This window comes from Pholcus phalangioides, unplaced genomic scaffold, assembly GCF_987345545.1.
Source record: "Pholcus phalangioides strain wild (caught in Gottingen) unplaced genomic scaffold, Ppha-v1.0 ptg000028l_1, whole genome shotgun sequence".
Lineage (NCBI taxonomy): Eukaryota > Metazoa > Arthropoda > Arachnida > Araneae > Pholcidae > Pholcus > Pholcus phalangioides.
This window is the reverse complement of record NW_028301618.1, coordinates 2627887-2652748: the sequence shown is the minus strand read 5'-3', so window position 1 is coordinate 2652748 and position 24862 is coordinate 2627887. Positions and strand designations below refer to the sequence as shown.

Here is a 24862-nt window from a genome sequence, read left to right as displayed (position 1 = left end):
GTGAGTGTGTACACCTAACAGTCTGAGTGTGTAGCTAGTGTTGTGTATGACATTTCAGTGCCGTCATCTATACTTCAAATTGGGAGTGAAGTGTAATGATTGAATATTTGTAACGTTGTAGGCCTGTTGCTCTCTGTGGCGAGACTTTTTAACAGGGGGATTGGCTCGCATTCGCGCTTCGAGGTTGGGAACCACCAACTACAGCCGATCACCACTGTGGGGTTCGAACCCGGATCCTCGCATCGAGAGTCCGTCACTATAACCACTCTCACCACAGCGGCTATAGGCTATAGCAGGGATGTAAAACTCCAGGGCCACATGCGGCCCTGAAAGAACTAACGGTGACCCGCAACGTCCCAACAAGATAATATTTTTTTTTAAGACTATATATATAAATGTGAAAGTATGTCTGTTCCTAATAAAAATCTACAGTTTTAGGCCGATCGTCGCCAAATTTTGCATATATACCAAACAGGACCGGGATTGAACCGTAGGCTACTTTAAAAGTTCGTCAGAGCTGGGCAAATGCCCGAAATGGGCGAAAAACTGTCGGGCAACAATGGTTTTGGGGCCTCAGCAATCACTTTCGGAACGTTTACTTTGGTTACCGTGGTTTTCAATAATGCGTTTCAGACGTGTATATATGCCTTTACAATGGTTTGTCACACTTTTAATTCTGTTGTTAGAACAGTTTATTCCTTTATAACGGTTTGTAACTTTTCCAATCCTCCCAGTAATTGAAGAAAACCTGGGAAGAGCGCCGGGTATTTCTGCTAGCCTATATACAGGGGTATCCTGTAAGTGCTAATGCGGCCTTTATCTCATCAACCGCCCATCGTGGAGGTGTAGTTTGAATTTAAAAAAATAGTTAAAAGGTGTTTGAATAAAAATGACTCAGCACTGCTATAATTTTCACTTCAGTTGATCAAACTTGGCAATGGAAGAATTCCCGCAGAGACCCAAGCACTGGACTCATTACGTTCCCAAATGGATTTTGCCAGTTATTATATATATAAACTCAGTTCAAGAACTTGCAGACAAAGTCTTCCCAAACACTCAACAAAATCACCGAAACCACGAGTGGCTTTGTGAGAGACCATCGAAAAATGACAGTGTGAACAAGATCAACGACAAAATTATTCCAGGAGACTCCACATCTTACAAATCGGTTGACACTGTCACAGACTCAGCGCAGATTGTCCTGTATCCTGCAGAATTTCTGAACTCTTTGGATATTCCGGGTATGTCACCATACAACTTGACCCTCAAAGTCGGAGCACCTATAATGCTTTTAAGAAAGTTGGAGACACCGAGACTCTGCAATGGCAACCGGACTCTGCGTGAAGAAATTGCACAATTGCATCATCGAAGCACCGATTCTAACTGGATGTGCCAAAGGAGAAGAATTATCTAAAAGAAAACTTCAACGAGGGAGTCTCTGCATGCAACGAAATCAGCTAAATATTCGCAAATTATCCCAAGCCTTTCAGCGGCGGTTGCTTGGTTAAGGAATTGATGATGAATGGCTGCAGAAAATGCCTGTCTTAAAATAAGTGCAAGCATTCCATGACATTTTTCTATAGAAATGACCAGTCGGTAGATCGACCTATCGATGTGACCAGTTGGTAGTACACTGGAACCTCCCAACAACGGACACTAACGGGACCGAGAAAATGTTGTTGGGAGGTTACCGATGTTAAGAGGTTCAGTATTTCTGAAACAACGAAGAAAATTTTGGTTGCTTCTGAAATTATAACAACCCATGCTTACAATTAATTAGAATGGCTGTTAGCACGACATTTATTTTGTATTGAAGATGCATATGGGCGGGGGGGGGGGAACGTGGGGGGCACAAGCATCAAAGGTGGCACCGACTTATCTAATGCATATGCGTATAGTTCATATTATGAACTGACATCATCATCATGATGCCTCACCCCAGACCTTTCAAGTCTGTCTCGGCCTATATGCCCAGAGCGTCAAGTTCGGAGATGCGGCAAATTTTAGTACAGTCGAATCCCGTTATAGCGAAAATCTCGTTTTAAAACGAACACTTTTCTAATCCCCCAAATAAGTTTAAGGAGGAACAATGCTAGGTAACCTGGAATTCCTTTATAACGAAATTTCGTTTTAACGAAGTGAGTCCTCCGGTCTCTTGGCGTTCGTTATAACGGGATTCGATTGTAATTGATTTGGGGATCACCGAACTCCTGCGTTTGCCTTGAACGCCCTCATGTCAAAGGTGGGCCACGTCTAGAGCGCGTTCATGTTTAAAAATATTTATTGATAGAGAATTATTTGTGTGTTAAAATCTGGATATTAAAAGAAAATATCATATCGAACAAACATATCTCAACAGATAGCCATATACTTTTGTTGTGATCGAGATTGAACTCTAACAAATGATTTACTACCGCCCATTGTTGTCAGGGTATAAAAGACTTACGCCCGCCATTGTTGCTCGTATTTGTGAGAATCGCGGCGCTATCTAAGTGATTCTCTTGCGACTCGTATATAAGCCGACCTCCCCACTTCAGAACCACCAAAACCGCAATAAATTGAAAACCCGTGCATTTCAGAGAAAACAAAATCTTATATTTTCACGCAAAATGAATAGCTTACGGTAATTTACAATAGGAAATGATTCAAACATTTTAATCCGTTTCTTCTGAGTCTCCAAGCTCATCGTAATCCATCAGATCATCATGGGGGTGCGGCATCTTCGTTTTTATCCTCATCTGGGATGTCTCATCGCCATTGTCGCATTCAAAGAGGATGTCATCTTCAGTTCCGTCCATCGTATTGCTGATGCAACACTTTTTGCAGAATCGGATGATAATTTCGGTGGAAACAGAATTTCACGCTTCCCCATCCATTCGGTCCACAAATCCCTCAAATAGTCTTTGAGAGGCTTGTTGATGCTAACATCTAAAGGCTGTACAATCAACGCTAGCCGCCACCACCAACCAATGATATTTTCGATTTCTTTGCCGCTGCTTTGACATCATCAGTTCTGTGGGGTTTGAAGAACATATCCCATACCAATAATGCCGGTTTCTCGAACACTGCTACGAAAATAACTACTGATTGTGCGGGATCGATATTTTCTCATCAAAAACTGACCCGAGTATAAGCCGACCCCCCCTCCCCCCCCCACTTGGGGAACGAATTTTTTCACAAAAAAACCCGGCTTATACACGAGTATATACGGTACTCATGATTTTCAATCTGGTCGTAATCTACCCAGTGTAGTAGTTTGAACTATACATTTGAACTATACTTTCTACTCTCGTGGCCCTCTGTCTTATTCAGCACATCGCCCAGGAGCGGAATCATTTTTACTTATTTAATTAAAATTCATTCCAAATTAAATTTATAACAAACAAAAATGTTATTTATATGGTGGATCTAGGCCAGAAGCGGTTATACAAAGATTCGGGGGGAGGGGTTGGATCATCCGGACAGCTGAATTAAAGAGGGACAAAAAGGGGCGGCCTCGTAAAATACAGAGACATCCGACGAGCGTACACAATAAATCGCCGTTCCCGACTTGTATCCGTTCTACCCTAAGTTCTCAGTGAGTTTTCTTCTCGTAGAGGTTCTAATGCAGGGCTGTGTCCGAACATTTGAAGTCTCCAGGTAAATTGGTGTTCTCTGGGACCCCCCATACTTTTATCAGGAAGTATCAGTCAATACACTTGTGTGTGATATTACCTACTTTCTCGCGAAGATCATAATACCAGGTCTTATCATGTAAGCCCTCAATGGGCATGAGAGCGTCGTTGATGGGTTTCATGCGTTGAGATGATCCAGGTTCTCTATGGGCAGCTCTGTAGGATTCTGAAGGTAGTCACATGTGACCACTTTGAGATTTCCTAATAAAACAGTTCAGCCAGCTAAATACTGAAAAAATATTTTTAATTTTAATGGCGTTTGAGGACGTAAATTTAAAACCAGGACAAACATGAAGTACGAAAGCACTTTTCGCATGGGTGGATATACGGGGGGGAGGGGGTTACCTTCCAGTCATTGCTGCTCCTTCAATATCAATGGTGAAGCCGACTGATATAATGCATATACACTGAAGAGCCAAAAATAACTTGTACACCTGCCTAATATCGCGTAGGGCCCCCGCGAGCCCGCAGAAGTGCCGCAACACGACGTGGCATGGACTCGACTAATGTCTGAAGTAGTGCTCGAGGTAATTGACACCGTGAATCCTGCAGGGCTGTCCATAAATCCGTAGGAGTAACAGGCGGTGGAGATCTCTTATGAACAGCACGTTGCAAGACATCCCAGATATGTTCAATAATGTTCATGTCTGGGGATTTAGATGGCCAGCGGAAGTGTCTAAAGTCAGAAGAGCGTTCCACTTTGCAACAATTCTGGACGTGTGGGGGTGTCGCATTGTCCTGCTGAAATTGTCCAAGTCCGTCGGAATGCACAATGGACATGAATGGGTGCAGGTGATCAGACAGGATGCTTACGTACCTGTCAGAGTCGTATCAAGGGTCCCACATCACGCCGACTGCACACGCCCCATACCATCATAGAGCCTCAACCAGCTTGAACAGTCCCCTGTTGACATGTAGGGTCCATGGATTCATGAGGTTGTTTCCGTACACGTCCATCAGCTCGAAGCAACCGGAACCGAGACTCGTCAGACCAGGCAACGTGCTTCCAGTCCTCAACAGTCCAATGTCGGTGTTGTCGGGTCCAGGCGAGGCGTAAAGCTTTGTGTCGTGCAGTCATCAAGGGTACACGAGTGGCTCCGAAACCCCATATCGATGATGTTTCGTTGAATGGTTCGCACGCTGACACTTGTTGATGGCCCAGCATTGAAATCTGCAGCAATTTGCGGAAGGGTTGCACGTCTGTCACGTTTAATGATTCTCGTCAGTCGTCCCGTTCTTGCATGATCTTTTTCCGGCCGCAGCGATGTCATAGATTTAATTTTTTACCGGATTCCCGATATTTACGGTACAATCGTGAAATGGTCGTACGCGAAAATCCAAATTTCATCGCTACCTCGGAGATGCCATGTCCCATCTCTCGTGCGCCGACTATAACACCACGTTCAAACTCACTTAAATCTCGTTAACCTGCCATTATAGCAGCAGTAACCGATCTAACAATTGTGCCAGACACTTGTTGTGTTATATAGGCGTTGCCGACCGCAGCGCCGTACTCTGATTGGTTCCATATCTCTTTATTTGCATACGCATGCCTGGACCAGTTTTTTTTTGGCTCTTCAGTTTATATGAATTGAAAACATCATTGTCATTCGCACCCGCCACAGACTTTCAAGTGTATCTCTGACTTTTGGAGACAGTTCATTTATTAGCGAAAAAACCCTAGTTTTCCGGAACAACTGACCGCCCTACACGAGCCTATTGATATGTACGTATAAAGTAACTACTACTTCACCAAACACCAACTCTGGCCATATCGCTATACTGCAATTTACTGCCATTAGTGAGATGGGTTGGAAGTGAAGGCGCTGTCTATCGGTGGTCGCCTCGAGTTCGTTAGGGAAAATATCTTATCGATATCCTCCCTTGGGTTCGAACCCGGAACCCTAACAACAACCTTCACGATGGTAGACGTGTATCTTACCACCATGCCACTCGGGCACCGAGGTTATATTGTCACACAGTTTGTGTTGTACCTCCGCGTCAGGAATTTCTCTGGCAATTACAAATCGGGTATCGAACTCGAGATGCCTCTAAACATATACAGGCTGGTCGAAGAGAATGATCGGTGCCTTCGAACCAAGTCAAAGGTGTCGCCTTCCTTCCCGGTCTTCCAATCCATCTGGCCACACATTGGTCGAAAACCGTCAATAGCCACGACACGGAGAGTGTTCTGGAAGCAAATATTCGCCAAGGAATATTGCTTCCATAGGATCCTAGCCCAGTGTGGATCTTACGTCGAATAAATGAATTATTTCAACATTAAAATGTACAGGAACCAATTGCGACCGGGCACAAACGTCGTATAAACGTGAAAGACGTATAAACGAGGTTCGTCTGTAGTACTGTCTACTGTATTACTACTACTATTACTGTTTACTTTAGTTATGGCCATCGTTTTCATATAACCCCGAATACTTCACCAAACACCATCTATGACCATATAGCTGTATTGCAATTTACTGTCATTAATGAGAATGTCTGGAAATGAAGATGATGTCTATTCCGTGGTCGCCTGAAGTTCGTTAGGTGGGGGAAATATCTAATCTATATCCTCAGTCGAGTTTGAACCTGGGACCGGTAGACGAGCACCACCGCGGCCATTCAGGCGCAACATCCATAAAACTTCGAGATCAAAACGTGCAATAGTCGTATGCTTCTTGCCCTTGCAGGGGGTGCTCGAGAGGCTGGTGAGCCTGCAGGGCGTACCCGGCGGCATCATTACTAATGTAATATAAGTATGTAGAGGAGGCGATAGCCGCGGGGCCCTTGGAGGATGCGGAGTCCTCGGATGCTAGGGTATGAACCTGTGTATTTCTAACAGACAATAGTATCTTCAATGACGCCAAAGAATAATGTTGTAATCAGTGTGAGAGAAATCAAAATCTATCTTCCAAATCAGCGATCATCCACATGCGTCCTCTGTGTCATAACTATTCGCTTACGTGTATGCTCAGACATCCCGATTTGAAGGACCAGTACCTGGAAGCAGGCGTGGATCCGGGGTGATGTGTCGGGAGGGGGGGGGGCGATTTATTCTGTTTGTTGGATCGTCCCGTATTTTACGGGACAGACAAATTTTCCCTTTGTTATTTGCCGTTCTTGGGAGGGATGATCACCCCTATCGCTTCCCTCTGGATCCGCGCCTGTCTGAAGGACATTTGTAAGCAGGCAATATTTAGTGGACATTTCTGAGGTGATAATGGCCAGGTTTCATCGCGTGCCCCCCCCCCCCCCCATTATGCACATACAGGTTCTACATTTTGAGCCAGACATATAATTGCTGGTGAATGGAGGGGGGGGGGCATGCTCACAAAGAATTTTATGGTGTTTTATAGCGTTTAACATGGTATTTTTAAACATCCCAACATTTTAATGATGATATTCATGTTGCACGAAAGTTTCTATACTATATCAGGTAACCTCGAAGAAGAAACATCATTCTTGAGTCACGCGCGAGCATTCTCTATTCCCATTACTAGAGGAAGAGCACTCATACGACAACTATGATATGCGCTCAAACCAATGTCACCATAATTTTAATATGCTCACGCACATACACACCCCTTCAACGCCCATCCCCTTTCCTAAAAGACATTGAAAGGCGTATTCCTAGAAATATTTAGAAGGATCACCCAATAGAAATGCGTGGTAGGTGAGCACTCCTAGAAACAGCTGGAGGCTTGCAAGCATCCCTATAAAAATCAGTGGTTCTCAAAGTATAGGTCGTGACTCCCAGGGCACCGTCACCAACCTCTATCAGAGGCGTCGCGAAGAGTTGTATTTGTTTAGGAGTGAGATACGAAACGGGTTCATTTTGAGAGATGATTCTCATCTAGATTAGTTTGGAGCGCGGCGGATTAACGATGAAAGGATAAGGGAATCACGGGTAGAGAAAAACACGTTGCTGCTTATCTTCCGCGTATCCCCTGGATGGCTTATCACGTATGTCCCATGATCCCCACGTGTTGGAGCAGGTCTCCTAAGCTGGTATCTTTTTCAGTTTAACAAGTTTAACAACCTAAACCATATGAATTGATGCAGTTGAATATTAAAAGACATTAATTTTCATGCTTGAGAAGATGTAAATAAAAAGTTGTAATCAATGTTATTTTGTATGAATATCCAACTCAAAAGTAGGTCCGGGTCTAATTACTTCCTATTTAATATCTCCTGGGCTTCGTATATCTCTAAGCGAACTCAATATATATTTCAGAAACCGGGAATTCAATACAATTTTTAAAATTATTGATGTGACAGAAAACCCCACCAAATTTCAGCATTTCTACAGTTTAACACTGATTTCTATGAGGATCACCCTTTTCCTGACCCTCAAAGCGATGCTGATGATGATTATGACGTCTATTCAAAAACCCTCATTACTGAGAGTATTGAAAATGTGGCAAACCATTATAAAGGCATAAACTATTATACATATACTAACAGGATTAAAGAAGTGACAAACCGTTGTAAAGGCATATACACGTCTGAAACGCATTGCTAGGGAACCACGGTAACCAAAGTAAACGTTCCGAAAGTGATTGTTGAGGCCCAAAAACCATTGTTGCCCTACGGTTTTTTGCCCGTTTGGGGCACTTGCGCTGCTCTGATGAAATTTTAAAGTAGCCTATCGTTCAAGTCGGGTCCCATTTGGTATATATGCAAAATTTGGCGACGATCGATCTAAAATTGTAGATTTGAATAGAGAACATACACACACACAGGAAATCAATTTTATATACAGTCAAACCTCGTTAGTGCGTCACCCGGTTAACACGTCACTCCGCTTACCGGGTCACTTTATGGAAGTCCCAAGTGTCCTCAGGTAGGAATTGACACAGCTATGGCTTACTCCGTTTAACGAGTCACTCCGCTTACTAAGTCATATTTTTGCTCTCCCAAGAGTGACTCATTAACGAGGTTTGACTGTATATAGATGTATGTATATATGAATTTATTTTTTTTTTCATTTCCCAGGAAGAGTCGCAGCCTCGCGACTGCCGACATGAGAGCCATCTTCATGTCGAGTAAGTAAACATTACATTCAATTTTCATGTTTTTTTTGCTCGTTCAATAACTGCAATTATGAATTGTAAAAACGGTCAATAACTTTTATGTACAATGTACACATCCCATCTCTTAAAAAACAAAAAAAACAAAAAGCAGCTTCATCCCATTTCTATATTCATTTAATCATCCCATGTATTTTTGTTTCATCTACTTGCAGGCGGCGACGACGAGACTCAGCAACAGCCAGAGGTGGCTGGGGAGCCACTCCGCTATGGCACAGATATCGACATCATTCCGGAGCCTTTGAGCTACCGCCTCGGCGAGTGGCTCAAGCTCCAGAGGGGCTCGGTGCCGTCGCCGGGTACGTAGGGGTTGCCTTGCTGTACGTTTCGTCGGTTATCATGCTGTCGGGGGGATTGATTTTCTTTCTTTTATTTTTTCATGTGATCGTTTGTATGTGTATGTACGTCTTTATTCGTTTGTCCGCGTGCTATATGTTGGGACTCGCGCAGCCGCCTCCTGGTGGTGAGTCATGGGAAGTTTCGTAAAGAAACTTGCTGAGAGCTGCAACACAGTCAGAACACTTACATTTCCCCACATGATATGTATGACGTATCGTGTGATATTTACCAATCTCTGTCCGGTTACCCTAGCTAAAACACTTGCTTCCCTTGCCGGAGAGCTACTCACGCATATTTTTATGTACCCGGCACATGCTCCGTCACCATTTCCCCCATTGTAACTTTCGCTAAACACTCCTCTCCTTGCGACATGTAATTTTTTTTCCCCTCTATCTTTTCTATCATTATGTAGCACTGAAGAAAAGTACTGCACCATGCTCTGAACATGAACTACACATGCTCGTCACCAGGTTCCCATGTACCCCTCTCTAAGCTACTCCTCGTGACATGAACACGCCCCTTGGGGCAATGAGCTTAAATTGCGTTCGCGACAGAGCCTGGTTGCGCTCCGTTCGAACTGTAAAGCCGGTCGTCCACTGGATGCTAATAGGAGCCAGAACAAGTCACATGTGTGCACAAAACTGCTACAGCAGTCTTGTAGATAACACGCGTGACTTGTTTCCGCTGGCGGTAGCTTTCAATGGGAGCGACCAGCCTGAGGGTCTATTAGGCATTAGGGAGTTTTCAAACACTGAGAAAAGCTGGATATTAATTTGGAGATAGTGGGGGGGGGGGTGAGTCTTTCGAAACTAGTCAATAAAAAATTTCTTTTTGTACGTTAGGGGCCGTTCAAGTATTACGTAAGCGAATTTTTAGCCATTTTTGCCCCCCCCCCCGCCGTCAGCAAAAGTCAGCAAAACGCTGACCCCCTCTCCCCCTTTGTCAGCAAAATTCCGTCATTAGTTCTGCCCCTCTGAATCCTAACTCATATTTTCATAAAGGGTGGTTGATGACGTAAGCATTATCCAAACCTCCCCCCCACTTGTCATCAAAAGTCAGCAAATCGGAACCCCCACCTCCCCCCCCCCATCGATGATGACGTAATACTTGAACGGCCCCTTAAATTGATTCGATGTATTTACTCTTTCTTTCAGGACGTTTTTATTTAGGAAATTCTCTCACGGCACTTAAGCAGCCCAGACACGTTTCCTGAGCACGTGAAGGATCCGTGAAACATTTAGAGATCGCTGAAATGGCTCTGTAAGGGATTTATCATTAGAGGGAATGTTGGTTCAGGTGCCCACAAACTAGCGAAAGATTTTTGCTCGTTTTTGGCGTCCCGAGTAAGATGGCATTAAGAATATTTATATTTTCATAAAGGGTGATTGATGACGTAAGCATCATCCAAACAACCCCCCCCCCCGTCATCAAAAGCCAGCAATTCGGAACCCCTCCCCCCCCCCCATCGATGCTGACGTAATACTTGAATGACCCCCCTAACTATAAAAAATCTATGCCTGAAATTTTCTGTATTTTGATTGTGGGAAACGAAGCATTACTGCAAATTGCAGTGGATTTCACGAAATAAAACGTTCACCAAGGGCAAATGTGGGAGATTAATGCGTTGTTATTTGTAGTTGTATTTATCATAATATAATTTAATAAGTCAATTTATAATTCAATTATTTATTTATTTTATAATTCAATCTTTGACTTCAATGAAGAATGAAGTAGGCGTCATGCAAAAAACGGGAAAAACCGGGACACTTTTGCCATAAAGTCGGGACGGCTAGAAAAATAAAGAAAACCGGGGCCGTCTCGGGAAATACGGGACGTATGGTCACCCTAGATACCTATCAGGCCCGTAGCCAGAAATTTCGTTCGGGGGATCACTTTCATTTAATACAAATACAACGCCACAACAGGCAAAATGCCCAACTTCTCTGGCTGAGAAAAAGATGCCCATAAAAATATGGATGTCATATATTTCCAAAAAAAAAAAATAGCAACCCAATTAAAAATGCAATTAGCACAAATTATAATCAATATATACACATGATAAAATATTATACAATTCCCATGAAGCAGGGGCGTAGCCAGAAATTTCGTTCGGGGGGGGGGGGACCACTTTCATTTCGGGGAGGGGGGACCAAAGTGACAGAACAATGGATTTGGCCATCTTTTTCCCTTTTTTCGGTCATTTTCTCACATTTCGGGGGGGGGGGGAACCAGACCCCCAAGTCCCCCCCCCTCGCTACGCCCTTGCCATGAAGAATACTTATGGTTGTCTTATTCTAAGTATGGACAGAGCTTCTCGATTTACCCCAACATGTTTATCGTATTTCTTCTTAAACGTGTCAATTGTGTTACCATTTACTGCCTCCGGGGGTAAGCTATTCCATTTATTAACAACCCTATTAGAGAAAAATTCCCTGCGGCACCTTGTATTGTCCCTCACCAATCGATACTAGTGTCCCCTTGTAAAAGCAGTCGATTGGCGGTGTACTAAAAGTTCATGGTCCATCCTATCCATCCCATTTGAAAATTTTGAACACTTCGATCATATCTCCTCGACACCTGCGTTCATCCAATGTAAACATATTCAAAAAATGAAGTCTGTCTTCATAACTCAAGCCCCGTGTGCCAAAATAAGGACGCGCGTAGCTCTTCTCTGCACCCCCTACAACCAAGTCTATGTCCCTCTGTAGGTATGGTCACCAAAACCTTACTTTAGTTGAAAACTCGTGTTTTTCTTAAACCCTGGCACCACCTGTACGTGTGCCGAATTCGAAAATATATATCTGAGTCGGTCGAGCAACTCTCACATTGGTTACGTTGCTATGAACTACGCCTTATAGGAAACTAATAGGTACTGTGTGTGCATAGGCGTACGCAGAATTTTTTCGAGGGGGGTTTCAGATTTATTTTCCTTCTGAGGGTGGGGGTTTACGTTTTTTCCTGTAAAATAACACTATAATTTTGGCTCAGGGGGTTAGAACCCAAACCACCATCCCCCCCCCCCCTCCTTTGCGTACGCCAATGACTGTGTGTGTCAGGGGTTCTCAAACTTTTGTTACCCCAGAATAGTTTGGTAGATAATTTTCCCCTTATAAAAGAACCTTTTCGCAGCATCTAAATAGAAAGGCAGGGCCTGACAAATCGAAAAAAAAAAAAAATTTAGGCTCCAGTCCGATTTCTTAGGAGCCAAGCATGGTACTTTGCCGGAAAAAACGGTCCTAAATAATGTTTTCCTTTTACTTTTCCCATGTTAAAAGATGTCGCGTAATGAAATGCAAGAGAAGTTTGTGTGAGCCTTTAGAAACTCCAATTTAACAACCACATTTACGTAATTTTAGGTGCCAACACTGATTTTCTAGTCGCCATGGCGACCTGGGATTTGTCCAGCCCTGTAAATAGGCGCATAAATAAATATCTCCAGCTCGCCTCGACAAAGGTTGGCGACGCCCCTAGCAGCAACACGGACTTATACAGGCACGATTCAAAAACCGAGACAAGAGGCAAACATGGCATCATCCGGGCTCGCTCTCACCTTGCTCGTGGCCTCTTTCATTGTGTTCTCCCTCTACCACCTGGAGTCACATCCTTAAGTACGATACTGGGTATCCTGTACAGTCACAAAGGGTCCAAATTCATACGGGGGGGGGGCTACCCCAGGATACGCTCGTAAGTAAATCACTCAATAAATACGACTCAACTCAATCAGACACAAAAGGGAATTCAGAATAAAATTCAGAATCGATGAGAATTCTGAACTAACTTCAGAAAAGAATAACCTATTCCCTGGAGCATGTGCAAAACGTGTAAAATGATCAAAAGAGTGGCCTAGAAAGCAAGAAACCGTGTCCTTGAGCGACCACCTACAGCGTGTGCAAGTATGCAATTGACCAAAACAGTGTGCACAGGCATGTGAATGACTAAAAGAGTGACTTTGAGAGTGGAGAGGCCAAGCGGGTTATAGCCAGTGCCGTCTAAACGCATGGGGCCCACCCGGTCACCTCAAGAGAAAAGGGGGGCCCCTCACAAAAATTAAATGTGGTTGGAGCTTCCGAGAATTCACCACGCAGGGCCTCGGAAAAATCATTTGGCCCGGGGGCCCCACGATGCTCTTAAGACGGGGCCCTGGTTATATCACAGGGCGGCGAATTCGTGGAAAGAGAAGTCAAGAAAATTAGACTGAAATAGGAGAAGGGCGGCGAAACGATAAATGCACTTTTTTGGATTATCAGTCGTAACAAATCCTTTATTCACAAACCTCACTTCATTCTCAGGGGAGATCCTCGGCCCCCACCCCCCTCCCAAATTAAAATCGGGGACCTGGTGAGGAAAGAATTTCGGGGCACCTTAGCCCCGATTTCATACATACTGTACTTTGTGGGGGGAGGGGAATTAGCATTCAAAGGGATGGAATCATGCAATAATTATCACAGAATATACAGGAATGTCATACAACATCCACTCAAGAAAATATAGACACAATTAATTGAAAATTAATATAGAAATTAATGAAAATTCAGAACTGATGAAAGAATTAACTACAAAACTAATGAAAATTACGGCCTTGATGAGCTGAGAACTAATGAAAATTCAGAATCGATGAATTACAATCGAGAAATATATTAATTCCAGCACCAATGAAAATTCAGCATTAATGAAAGAAAGGTCCCTAAATATCTCAGAATTGATGTAAATTCAAAATTAACGTAGAGAAATTCCAGAATTGATGAAACTGTGATTGAGGAAATTGAAAATGAATTCACAAAATTAATGTTTTCACTTTTTTTTTTTGCCGTAACCCCTCCCGAACCCACCATGGTGCCCAGTGCGACCATGGCGCGACCGTTCCTGCCGCACACACCCCCAACTGCGGGAGCTGAGAGCTGGCGGATCTGGTGCCCCAGGGCGCCGAATCATGGGCGGAGATACAGGGTGGGCGTGAGGGGCATTGCCCCCTCCCCCCCAGCGTCAAAGGAGGAGTCGACTGATCTATGGTATACATATGTATGTATGAATTGACATCATCATCGTGCCCCCACCCCCAGACTTCCAAGTCTATCTCCGCCTATGCGCCGAATTCACTCTTAACTACTCCTTTGACATTACAATGGGTGCCAAAATGCATGTTTGCCACGGCTGACAAAGTATCTAGTTGTGGTCCCGCTCATCCCGAAGAGTGGGCCTGACCGGCGGGGGCCCCAAGGCTGGGATCTTTTGCGGGCCCCTTCTGTAGTTAATTTATAGCGGGAAGAAGCAAAAAATGATGAGAACTGTCCCGGGCCCTGTCAGCCTCCCCCCCCCCACTTTGTGGGGGCCATGGATGGGGGGGGGGCTAAACCCCTGGTATCACCAACACGTGATTCCATCCCATCACACCAAAAAAAAAAAAGACCAGACACATGCACACACACACGGTCAACGCACTACATAAAACACACAAATGATAATCCCACGTTGGAAAAACCACAGACAAAGAAAAAAAGAGTTGGACCGGTTTTTTTGTGGTGCTTAAGAAGGCAGTAAACCCCATCTTCAATAACGAACCCTCCCGCACCACCTTCGCACACACACACACAAGAAAAGAAAAATAAAGACAAACACGCCATATTGGCGGCTTCAATACAACACGCAGTTGAAACAAAAAAAAGTAGAACTTCAAAATAGTCACCTCTGGTTTCCAGGCTTCATCCGAAGGTTGTACTAATTCACCATGGACTAAACCAGTGGCCATCTAGTGAGAAGACTGCGTAAAATAAACCATACAGCAGCAACAACAAGGCAATGTCTTTGTTCTTTCACGACATGTGGAGTCGGTCACAACACACACACACACGCACAACAACAACAAAAAGAGGCCACCGCAGGAGAATGAAGAGAAAAGACGTCCGAACACCAGCACCAACTGCGTACGACTGACGTTCCTTCCAACCAGTCACTGCACACTATAGGCAGGAAGTTGCCGATCGCGTTGGAAGGGTGAAGTAGAGAGAGTGTAGGAGACGCGACTAGTCGTCGAAGGTATGGGGGGAGGATAAAGAAAGGATATGTTAAAGTAGTAACTAGTCCTCTACTATAAGATGGCGTACTAGCAGTTTCTTTTTCCCTCCTCCCCGTACTTCGCACACCGGTGGTGCTAAGTCACCCGTGTCGATGCTCGTGGGAACCCCCTACGAATATTCGAAGGATACACAGGCAATGTGGGGTACCAGATGCGTATGGGGTGGAACTGGAAGTGTAGAGGAGACCATACGCGCAACCAACAGGTGGCCCCCCCCCTCTCACTTTTTAAGGATTAACGACTCGCCGCACGTATACCTCCCCCCCCCCCACCACTCTACAGGAAGCTGGTCTTTTTCTTTCTTTGTTGTTTTGCACGGAAGACTGCATGTACTGCTGGCGCGTATTGTTGTATCGGTATCTGTTGTGTGCGATGACTTCTTGAGCAACCTCTTATTCTTTATTATTATCGGGAATTAACTGATTTAGTGGATTGATTGACCAGTAAAATACCAGTGATTGTGTGGTGCCAGACGATGATGATGATGTAAGGGGGAGTTGAACTTTTGGAGAATGGGTTCAAAGGACCGTCCTGAAGAGCTGTGGAATTTATTTTTTTTTATCAACGGGTTGGACGATGGGGGGGGGGCCCCCCCGAGTACGACGGATAAACCCATGGCCCCCTACGTCCTGGGGAAGAGCCCTATAGGCTGGGACCTTTAGTGCTCCCCCCCCCCCCAGATCAGACTTGACTTTTCCCGGGTTCCCCGTTGTAGTGAATTTAAAGCGTGAAGAAAAAATGATGAGAATCGTCCCGGCTCCGGGGCTTCCCGAAATAATGGCTGAGAAACGATTCCTTCTCATTTATTTCTAAATTTTCTTTGATTCGGAAACTATTGCTATATATATATATATATATTAGCTTTAATACCCGGCGTTGCCCGGGTATTCTTTAAGGAGGCTTTTTTGGATCACGTGATATCTCCCTCTTTCTTTGAGGGACATGCAAACCGTGTCTAAGTTAACCAATATGGCGACTTCCTGCGCGACTTCATGAAATAAACAAATCTACATTTAACGAAACGTAGAAATGGATTTTTTTCCCCCTTTTTTCTGGGGGCGCTACGTATTTCGATCGCCCCCCCCCCCCCTTGAACTTCAAGTTATCTATCTCTGCCTGTTTCTGCTTCCAAAAATGCTTAAAGCTGTGGAATTTCTTCCATGTACTTTTTACGGACCCATAATTAATTTTAAAACAACCTAAATTATATGAATTTATTCAGTTCAATATTAAAGGACAATTCGGGGACATTAATTTTCATGCTTGAGAAGATATAAATAAAAAGTTGAAATCAATGTTATCGCCTGGATATCCAACTCGAAAGCAGGTCCGAGGCTAATTACTTCATATTTAATCTCCTGGGCTTCGTATATCTCTAATCGAACTCAATATTTCAGAAATCTAGAATTCGATACAATTTTTAAAATTATTGATGTGACAGAAAACTCCACAAAATTTCAGCATTTCTGCAGTAAAATCGGCAACTTTAACACTGATTTCTATGGGGCATCATCCTTTGCCTGACCTTCAAAGTGATGCTGATGATGATTCTGACGACTGTTGAAAAACTGGCAAACCATTATAAACATACTTCTTCACCAAACACCAACTCTGGCCATATTGCTATATTGCAGTTTACTGCCATTATTGAGATGGGTTGGAAGTGAAGGCGCTGTCTATCGGTGGTCGCCTCGAGTTCTTCCGGGAAAATATCTTATCTATATCCTCCCTTGGGTTCGAACCCGGGACCCTGACAACAACCTTCACGGTGGTAGACGAGCATCTTACCACCATGCCACTCTGGCAGCAATGCAAATATACTGGCAGCACATTATAAAGAAGTGACAAACCATTGTAAAGGCATATACACGCCTGAAACGCATTGCTAGGGGAACCATGGTAACCAAAGTAAACGTTCCGAAAGTGATTGTTGAGGCCCAGAAACCATTGTTGCCCGACAGTTTTTTGCCCGTTTGGGACATTTGCCCTGCTCTGACGAAATTTTAAAGTAGCCTATCGTTCAAGTCGGGTCCCATTTGGTGTATAAGCAAAATTTGGCGACGATCGATCTAAAATTGTAGATTTGTATAGAGAACATACACACACAGGGCAAACATTATTTTGCCTTTCCCCAAAATTTTAGAATTCAATAATTTTATAACACGGTGTTGTTTGTTCCGACCTGAAATTGCCGCCCGGAGCAGTTGCCACGCAAGTCCGAACCCCGCATTATTTCTGCCTTTCTTTCGATTCTGAAATTATTTCTCTCATTATTCCTCAATCTTTCTTACAAAATTCTGGAATAATTTTCCCTCGTTGTTTCTGAATTTCCCTTAATTTTGAAATGATTTTTGAACATTCCTGAATTATGAAATCATTCCTATAGTTCAATAATGGGAAAAATTTGAAAATAATAATAATAGTCAGTGCCGTCTTAACGCATGGGCCCACCGGGGGCATCACAAAAATGCGATCCGGTTGAAATTTTCTAGAATTTGCAAGATAGGACTTCAGAAAAATTAATTGGCCCGGGGGACCTTGATGCTCTTAAGACGGCCCTGATAATAATACAGGTCAGAGATTTCAACGCTCGTCTAGGCTACTCTACTTGGGGGGGGGGGGAAGGGCATAATGAGCATACGTAAAACAGGGCCGCCCAGGCGCGGATCCAGGTAACACCTTCTACAGCAGAAAGCCTCCGCGCGAAGCTCGCGACGTTACTGAAGACGTCCATTTCACCTGTAGCCATTGGATATAGCAGGCCGACCGTATGCGAAATCTTGACTACCTTTTTTTTTTGCAGTATATTAATTAATGCCAGCTGTGGTGGTCGAGTGGTCATAGTGACGGACTCGCATCACGGGGACCCGGGTTCGAGCCCCAACGTCACCACAGTGGTGGTCGGCGGCTGAAGGTGGTTTTCTGTGGTTCCCAACTTCGAGGCGCAAATGCGAGCCCATCTCCTCGTTAGAAAGCCTCGCCACAGAGAGCAACAGACCTACAAACAGTACAAATATTCAGTCACTACACGTCACTCACTTCACTTCTGAGATATAGATGGCAGCACTGAAAAATCATACACAACGCTAGATACGCACTCAGACTGTTAGGTACACGCACTTACAATTCCGCACAACTCATTTGGTAGTAAATTGCCTATGGCAGTAGACCTGAGTTGTGCTCAGTTTGAAAAAAACAAGTATATTCAATGGCTATAGGTGAAATGGACGACTTCGCGCGGAGGCTTTATGCTGTAGACCAAAGTCTCCCAACCTTTTTTGTCCCGTCGCCCCCTTCTTCAGAAAATTTTTTCTCCCATCGCCCCCCCCACCAACGTAATCTAACCCATAGGATCCTATGTTATACCCGTAGCTTCTACCGCCCCCCAGAAACATTCGCGCCCACGTTGGGAATCACTGCTGTAGACCATAGTTTCCCAAACTTTTTGTTCCACATCTCGCCTTCTATTTTTTTCTCTCACCGCCTCCCAACTCAAGTGAGATAAAGAGAGGACCCATGCTAAATACATACCTTCTATCGCCCCCCTGGACCATTCCATCGCCCACCAGACAGTGCCATCTTAAGGCATGGGCTCACCCGGGCGCCTCAAGAGAAAAGGGGGGCCTCACAAAAATGGGATCTGGTTAAGATTTTCGTAAATTTAACTGGTAGGGCCTCAGAAAAATCGTTTTGTGATTTGAAGAGAATCATTGAGGGCCCATGATGCTCTTAAGACGGCCCTGCCACCAGAGGGCGATATTGCCTACTTTGGGAAACACTGCTATAGACTATAATTTCCTAAAAAAAAATTTTGTGTCCCATCGCCCCTTCTTCAGAAAATTTTTTCTACCATCGCTATCTAGCCCATAGGATCCTGTTGTACCCGTAGCTTCTACCACCCCTCCGGAACATTCCATCTTCCCCCCCCCAGGGGGCGTTAACGCCCACGTTGGGAATCACTGCTATAGACGGTTTTGGTCCAGGACGATGTGTTGGGAGTGGCGAATTGCGTCAGTTTAATTGCCGCGTATTTTAAAAGATAAATCCTTCAAAGTTTTCCTGAATTTGTTATTTAATCAAAAAATTGATACAAGTAATTTTCAACAGATTTATTGAATGCCATGTTATCATATTCGCATGGGGGTCTTCCCCCCCCCCCATAGATTCGCGCCTGGGGCAGGAACATAAAGTTAGAACAGAAGAAATTCCGCCTGGCATAATATTTTATTGTACCCAGGAGGAGACACAGTAAAATACGGGGGGGGGGACGATTGTTCACCCTCCTTTCATTAAAAAAAAATTGTATTATATTGGCATAGAGCCGTGGGTGGCTTGTAAACAAACCATACATTCCTAGTTACATTATAAGAATTCAGAGCATCGTGATTGGCCGAAATGAGTGAAGAACCATAACGTCACTCATAGTGAAATTTTTGCTGGTGCCGTTTAATAATGCTTTAATTGACTTTGAAGTCTGGCCAGCCACGGTGATGATGTCTATACATTAGATCAGCCGATTTCACCTTTGACGCTGGGCAGCCCCCCTCCCCTTCCCGTGCTGGGCAGCCCCCCTCCCCTTCCCGTATGCCGCCTATAATCTATGGGTGGGGGAGAGGGGTTTGATTGATGCTTACGTCATCAACCACCCTTTATGAAAATATTAAATATTCTTGATGACATCTTATTCGGTGCGCCAAATACGTGAAAAATCTTTCGCTAGTTTGTGGGCACCTGAACTAACCATATTGATAAGTCCCCTACAGACCCCACTTCAGCGATCTCTAAATGTTTCACGGATCCTTCAAGTGCTCTGGAACTGTGCCACGCATCACTCAAGTGATCCGTAATTATGCCGGGGATCACTTAAGTAATCTGGGAATGTTCCGCGGGTAACTTGAGTGATGTAGAACCGCACCGGGGGGGGGGGGGCGCTTAAGTGCTCTTAAACTGTGCCACGCGCCACTCAAGGGATCTCTAAATGTGCCACGGATCGTTTAAGTGTTCTGAAACTGTGTGGCGGGTTATACTTGAGTTATCTTTGAATGCGCCACGGGCCTACTTCAGTGGTCTGAAAATGTGCCACGGGCCACTTAAATGCTCTGGAATTGTGACGCGGGTCATTTAAGCGATTAGTAAAAAAATGTGCCGCTTAGTTCATTTTTACAAAATTAGATTGGGTGGGGGCACGACACATCAGATAACCTTCAGGACCACATTTGGTCTGCGGGTCAAGGGTTTACCATATATGCCTTAAAGGGTGGGTCGCACTGAATTTCTTAGAGAAATTTTCATATCCTTCAAATAACATTGAAATTAAGAAATCGACTATAATTACATATAAAGGTATTAGAGCCCCCCCCCCCTTCCCTCCCGGGTACGTTTCTGATCCCACCGTTGGGAGATGGCAGCAGTGGTGACGAAATTTTGCTGGCAAGGGGGGTAAAAAATTTGCTTACGTAATACTTGAACGGCCCCTTTGCTATCATTTATTGATTCACTGAAAAATGCTTTCATTTTCTTTCTTTTGATTTAATCAAATGCGGTTCAGGTGCATCGAGATGACAATAATAAGGGGGCCATTCAAGTATCACGTCAGCATCGATGGGGGGGGGGGTTCGGGATTGCTGGCTTTTGATGACAGGGAGGCGGGGGGGGGGGTGAATAATGATTACGTCATCAACCACGCTTCATAAAAATACAGGGGGGTAAAAAGTCCGTAGAAACTTTAAAAGTTCATAAAAACCGGAAAAATTACGGAAATTTTACCAGGGTTAGCATCGCTAAGTCACGGCAATTTTTTCAAGACAGTAAAAAAACCCTCAAAAACGGTCGATAGGTAGCGCTGACCTACACGAGTTAAAGAAAAGATATGCAAATAACGAACAGGATGCCTACAAATCGTTTATTACAGCAGTATGTGTTCCACATGACCACCTCTACCACAGGTAATAAAACATTGCATGCGAGTCACAAATCCAGCAACGGCAGAATACAGCAGGTCCGGATGTATACATGACACACCCATGGGCGGAGATACGCTGGGGAGGGGCAGCGTCAAAGGTGAAGTCGACCGATCTAATGCATATATATATATAGATGAACTGACATCATGATCATCGTGCCCCCCCCCCCCCAGACTTCGAAGTCTATATCCACCTACGGACACATCTCGGCGGATCGCATCTTTCAGTTCCGACAGATTGGATGAACCGGTCGGTACACCCGCGATTTCAAAGCTCGTACCAGTGCCACCTATCAACTGTTTTTTTAGTTTTTTCCCCCGTTTAAAAAAATTCCCGTAATCTAGCGATGATATAACCCTGCAAACCGTTTTTTATTTCGGCTATTTTCCCGGATTTTATGCATTAAGTTTCTACGGACTTTTTGCCCCACCCTGTATGAGATATTCTTAATGGCATCTTACTGGGTGTACCAAAAAGGAGAAGAACCTTTCGCTAGTTTGTGGGCACCTGAACTAACATTCTTCTTATTGAACTCCTCTATTGAACCACTTTAGCGATCTCTAAATGTCCCGCTGATCCTTCAAGTGAGCTGGAAAGGTATCCGGGCCGCTCAAAGTGCTGTGAAACTGTCGAGCGTCACTCAAACGATCTGTAACTATGCCACTTAAATAATCTGGGAATGTCCCGCTGGGGTAACTTGATTGATGCAGAACTTGCACTGCGGGCAGCGTAAGTACTCCAAAACTGTGCTACATTTTATATAAGAGAGATCTAAATGTGCCACAGACAACTTAAGTGTTCTGGAACTGTGCCGTGGGTCATTCAAGCGATCTGTAGATGTCTCGCGGGTCACTAAAGTGATCCGTGAACGTGCACACAGGCCTACTTGAGTGATCTGAAAATGTGTCACGGGCCGCTTAAAATACTCTGGAATTGCACCACGAATCACTTTAGCGATCTGTAAATGTGCGTGCCGCTTATTTCATTTTCACCAAAATTAGGTTTGAGGACCCCATCAGAAATTCCCGAGGGCCACATTTGGCCCGTGGGCCATATGTTTGGCATTTGCGGCTGAGAGGGTGGGTCGCAATGAATTACTTAAACAAAAAAAAAAATTGTGTTCTTAGCCTTTCGAACAGCATTGAAGTTAGCCGCTGTGGTGGTCGAGTGGTCGTAATGACGGACTCGCATCGCGGGAACCCGGGTTAGAGCCCCACCGTCACCACAGTGGTGGTCGTCTGAAGTTGGTTTTCTGTGGTTCCCAACTTCGAGGCGCAAATGCGAGCCGATCTCCCCGTTAAAAAGTCTCGCCACAGAGAGCAACAATCTTACAAACAGTACAAATATTCAGTCACTACACATCACTCACTTCACTTCTGAGATATGGATGGCAGCACTGAAAAATCATACACAACACTAGATACGCATTCAGACTGTTAGGTACACGCACTCACACTTCCGGCACAACTCACTAGGTAGTAAATTGCCTATGGCAATAGACCTGAGTTGTGCTCGGTTTGAAAGAAAAAAAAAAGCATTGAAGTTAACATAAATTGATTATAATAACAATATAAAGGTATTTTCTTACCAAATTAAATTTGTTTTTAAATATTTTTTTGCATCAAAAAAAATTTTTTTCCCTTGTTTTATCATCAGGAGGGTGGCATGAGCCTCACTATGGAACCCCCCCCCCCTCCCGCGCACGTATTCGATTCCAATATGCGTTAGGACGTGGGAGAAAAGGGGGTCAAAAATGGCTAAAATTATTTTATACAAATACAAATACAACGCCACAACAGGCAAATTGCCCAACGAGGTGGCTGACTTAAGAACATCATGGATCCCCGAGCCCCTACCCACTACTGCTACACCACACATGCACCCCCCCCGCGGAACCCCCCAACGAATCGGTACATGCGGGAATGTGCGTGTACATGTAGTGCAACCTGACGTAAAGTTTGTTTCTGTGTAATGCTTGTTATGTGTAGTGCTGTCATCTGCCCCCAGTATTTACTAACTATGAGTGAAGTGTTATGGTTGAATGATTTACCGTTGTAGGACTGTTGCTCTCTGTGGCGAGACTTTTTAACGGGGAGATCGGCTTGCATTTGCGCCTTGAAGTTGGGAACCACAGAAAACCAACTTCAGCCGACCACCACTGTGGGGTTCGAACCCGGATCCTCGCATCACGAGTCCGGCACTATAACCACTCGACCACCACAGCGGCGAATTATCTGCTGACTCAATACTTGAATGGCTCCTAACACTTAAAATGTGTTTCTGCACATACGTCCATTATGTAGAAATGAGGGGGGGGGGGAGGAATAGCTTTTATTTTACACAAACAAATGCATGACGCAATGACAATTTGAATCTAGTCACAAATCTCGTTATAACGAACTCCAACGCACCGGAGAAATCACTTTGTAGAAACGAAATTTTCGTCATGAAGGTTGTTGTTCCGTTTTCATTTGATCCACCCTCATACCATGGGCGGGGATACGGGGGCGGGGGGGGGCCCAGAGTCAAAGGTGGAGTCGATTGATCTAATGTATACTGTATATGTATATATGAATTGACATCATCATCATTGTGCCCCCCCCCCCCAGCAATAATGACTGTGCCCCTCCCAGACTTCCAAGTCAATCCATGGATTGAAGTAAAACTCTGTACACATTCCATGTACAGTTACACGGAAAATAATTTTTCCATTAAGACACTGCTTTTCAGCACATGATGCGATAAGAGCTGGAACTGAAAGTGAAACTGATTCGGATTTGCCGCCACCGATAGTTTCTCTGCGAAGAAATATGTACAACAACTGCTCCCTTTTCATTGACTGCGGAGGAAAGATTAGTTTTTTTGAAGAGAGAAGTTGTGCATTATAATTGTCTTTGTGCTTGGAGGTCTGGCTTATACATACTCTTTCGTTTCCATCAATGGACAAGAATCCTTAGAGAGTGATCAGTAAATACAGAGCTTATAACGTTCCCACATAGAACGTTTTTCCTATTACATACGACTCATTTTTGTGGTCAAAACTCTTACTGAGATTTCCCATTAAAAGTGTTTTCTCACTTAACTTACGATGCATTTTTAATGATGTTTTCTGAAAAACGTTAAAAGCGGGATCCACTGTACGTGTGAATTATTTTACTTTGACTTCACGTTAGAATATTATAGCTCCCACATTAAGAAAGCCTTGTAAATGTCTGTACGTGTCAGGAAGTGCTCACAGAATTTTTGCTCTTGTCTAAAATGGGGACTCAGAAATTTCACCTGACATTTCCCCCGGAATGTTTTGTCCCCAAAAATTTCGCACCTGACATTCCATCTACCCTGAACATATGATTGACTGGACCAAGTCATTAGATGAGTGATCATATAAGTGGTAAGTGGGTGAGTGACCCTATGAGTGACCATGTATCAGCAATTCGTTGAATTAAAATGATACCGGGAGGGGGGGGGGTGGTCTTAGGACAAATAATAGTATAGTGCAGGGGTTCTCTAACTGCACGCAGCCTTGCCCCAGTGAGCCCCCAATCTTTGTCAGGGGCATTGCAGAGTAGTGACCTTAATATAGGTTTTTTGAAAATATTCCTTGTGAGCCAGCGGTGCTCACGAATAAGCACTAAATAGGGAGAAAGGGTCACCACGGGTGGAAAAAGTTTGCGAACCCCTGGCGTTGTATATCATTGTACCTTCCACACCCACACAAACATT

The 24862-nt window shown here is 44.2% G+C and overlaps 1 protein-coding gene across 1 annotated transcript in view; it reads right to left on the bottom strand.

Annotated features, from left to right (window-relative positions):
• The window catches only part of LOC149067752 (uncharacterized), a 46063-nt gene extending 30980 nt beyond the window's left edge, over nucleotides 1-15083 (bottom strand). The window contains exon 1 of the mRNA XM_089252156.1: nucleotides 14787-15083. Within this exon, the coding sequence (XP_089108282.1) occupies nucleotides 14787-14849 (63 nt within the window). The 5' untranslated portion in view covers nucleotides 14850-15083. The remainder of the gene's footprint in view (nucleotides 1-14786) is intronic.
• Nucleotides 15084-24862: the final 9779 nt, after the last annotated feature.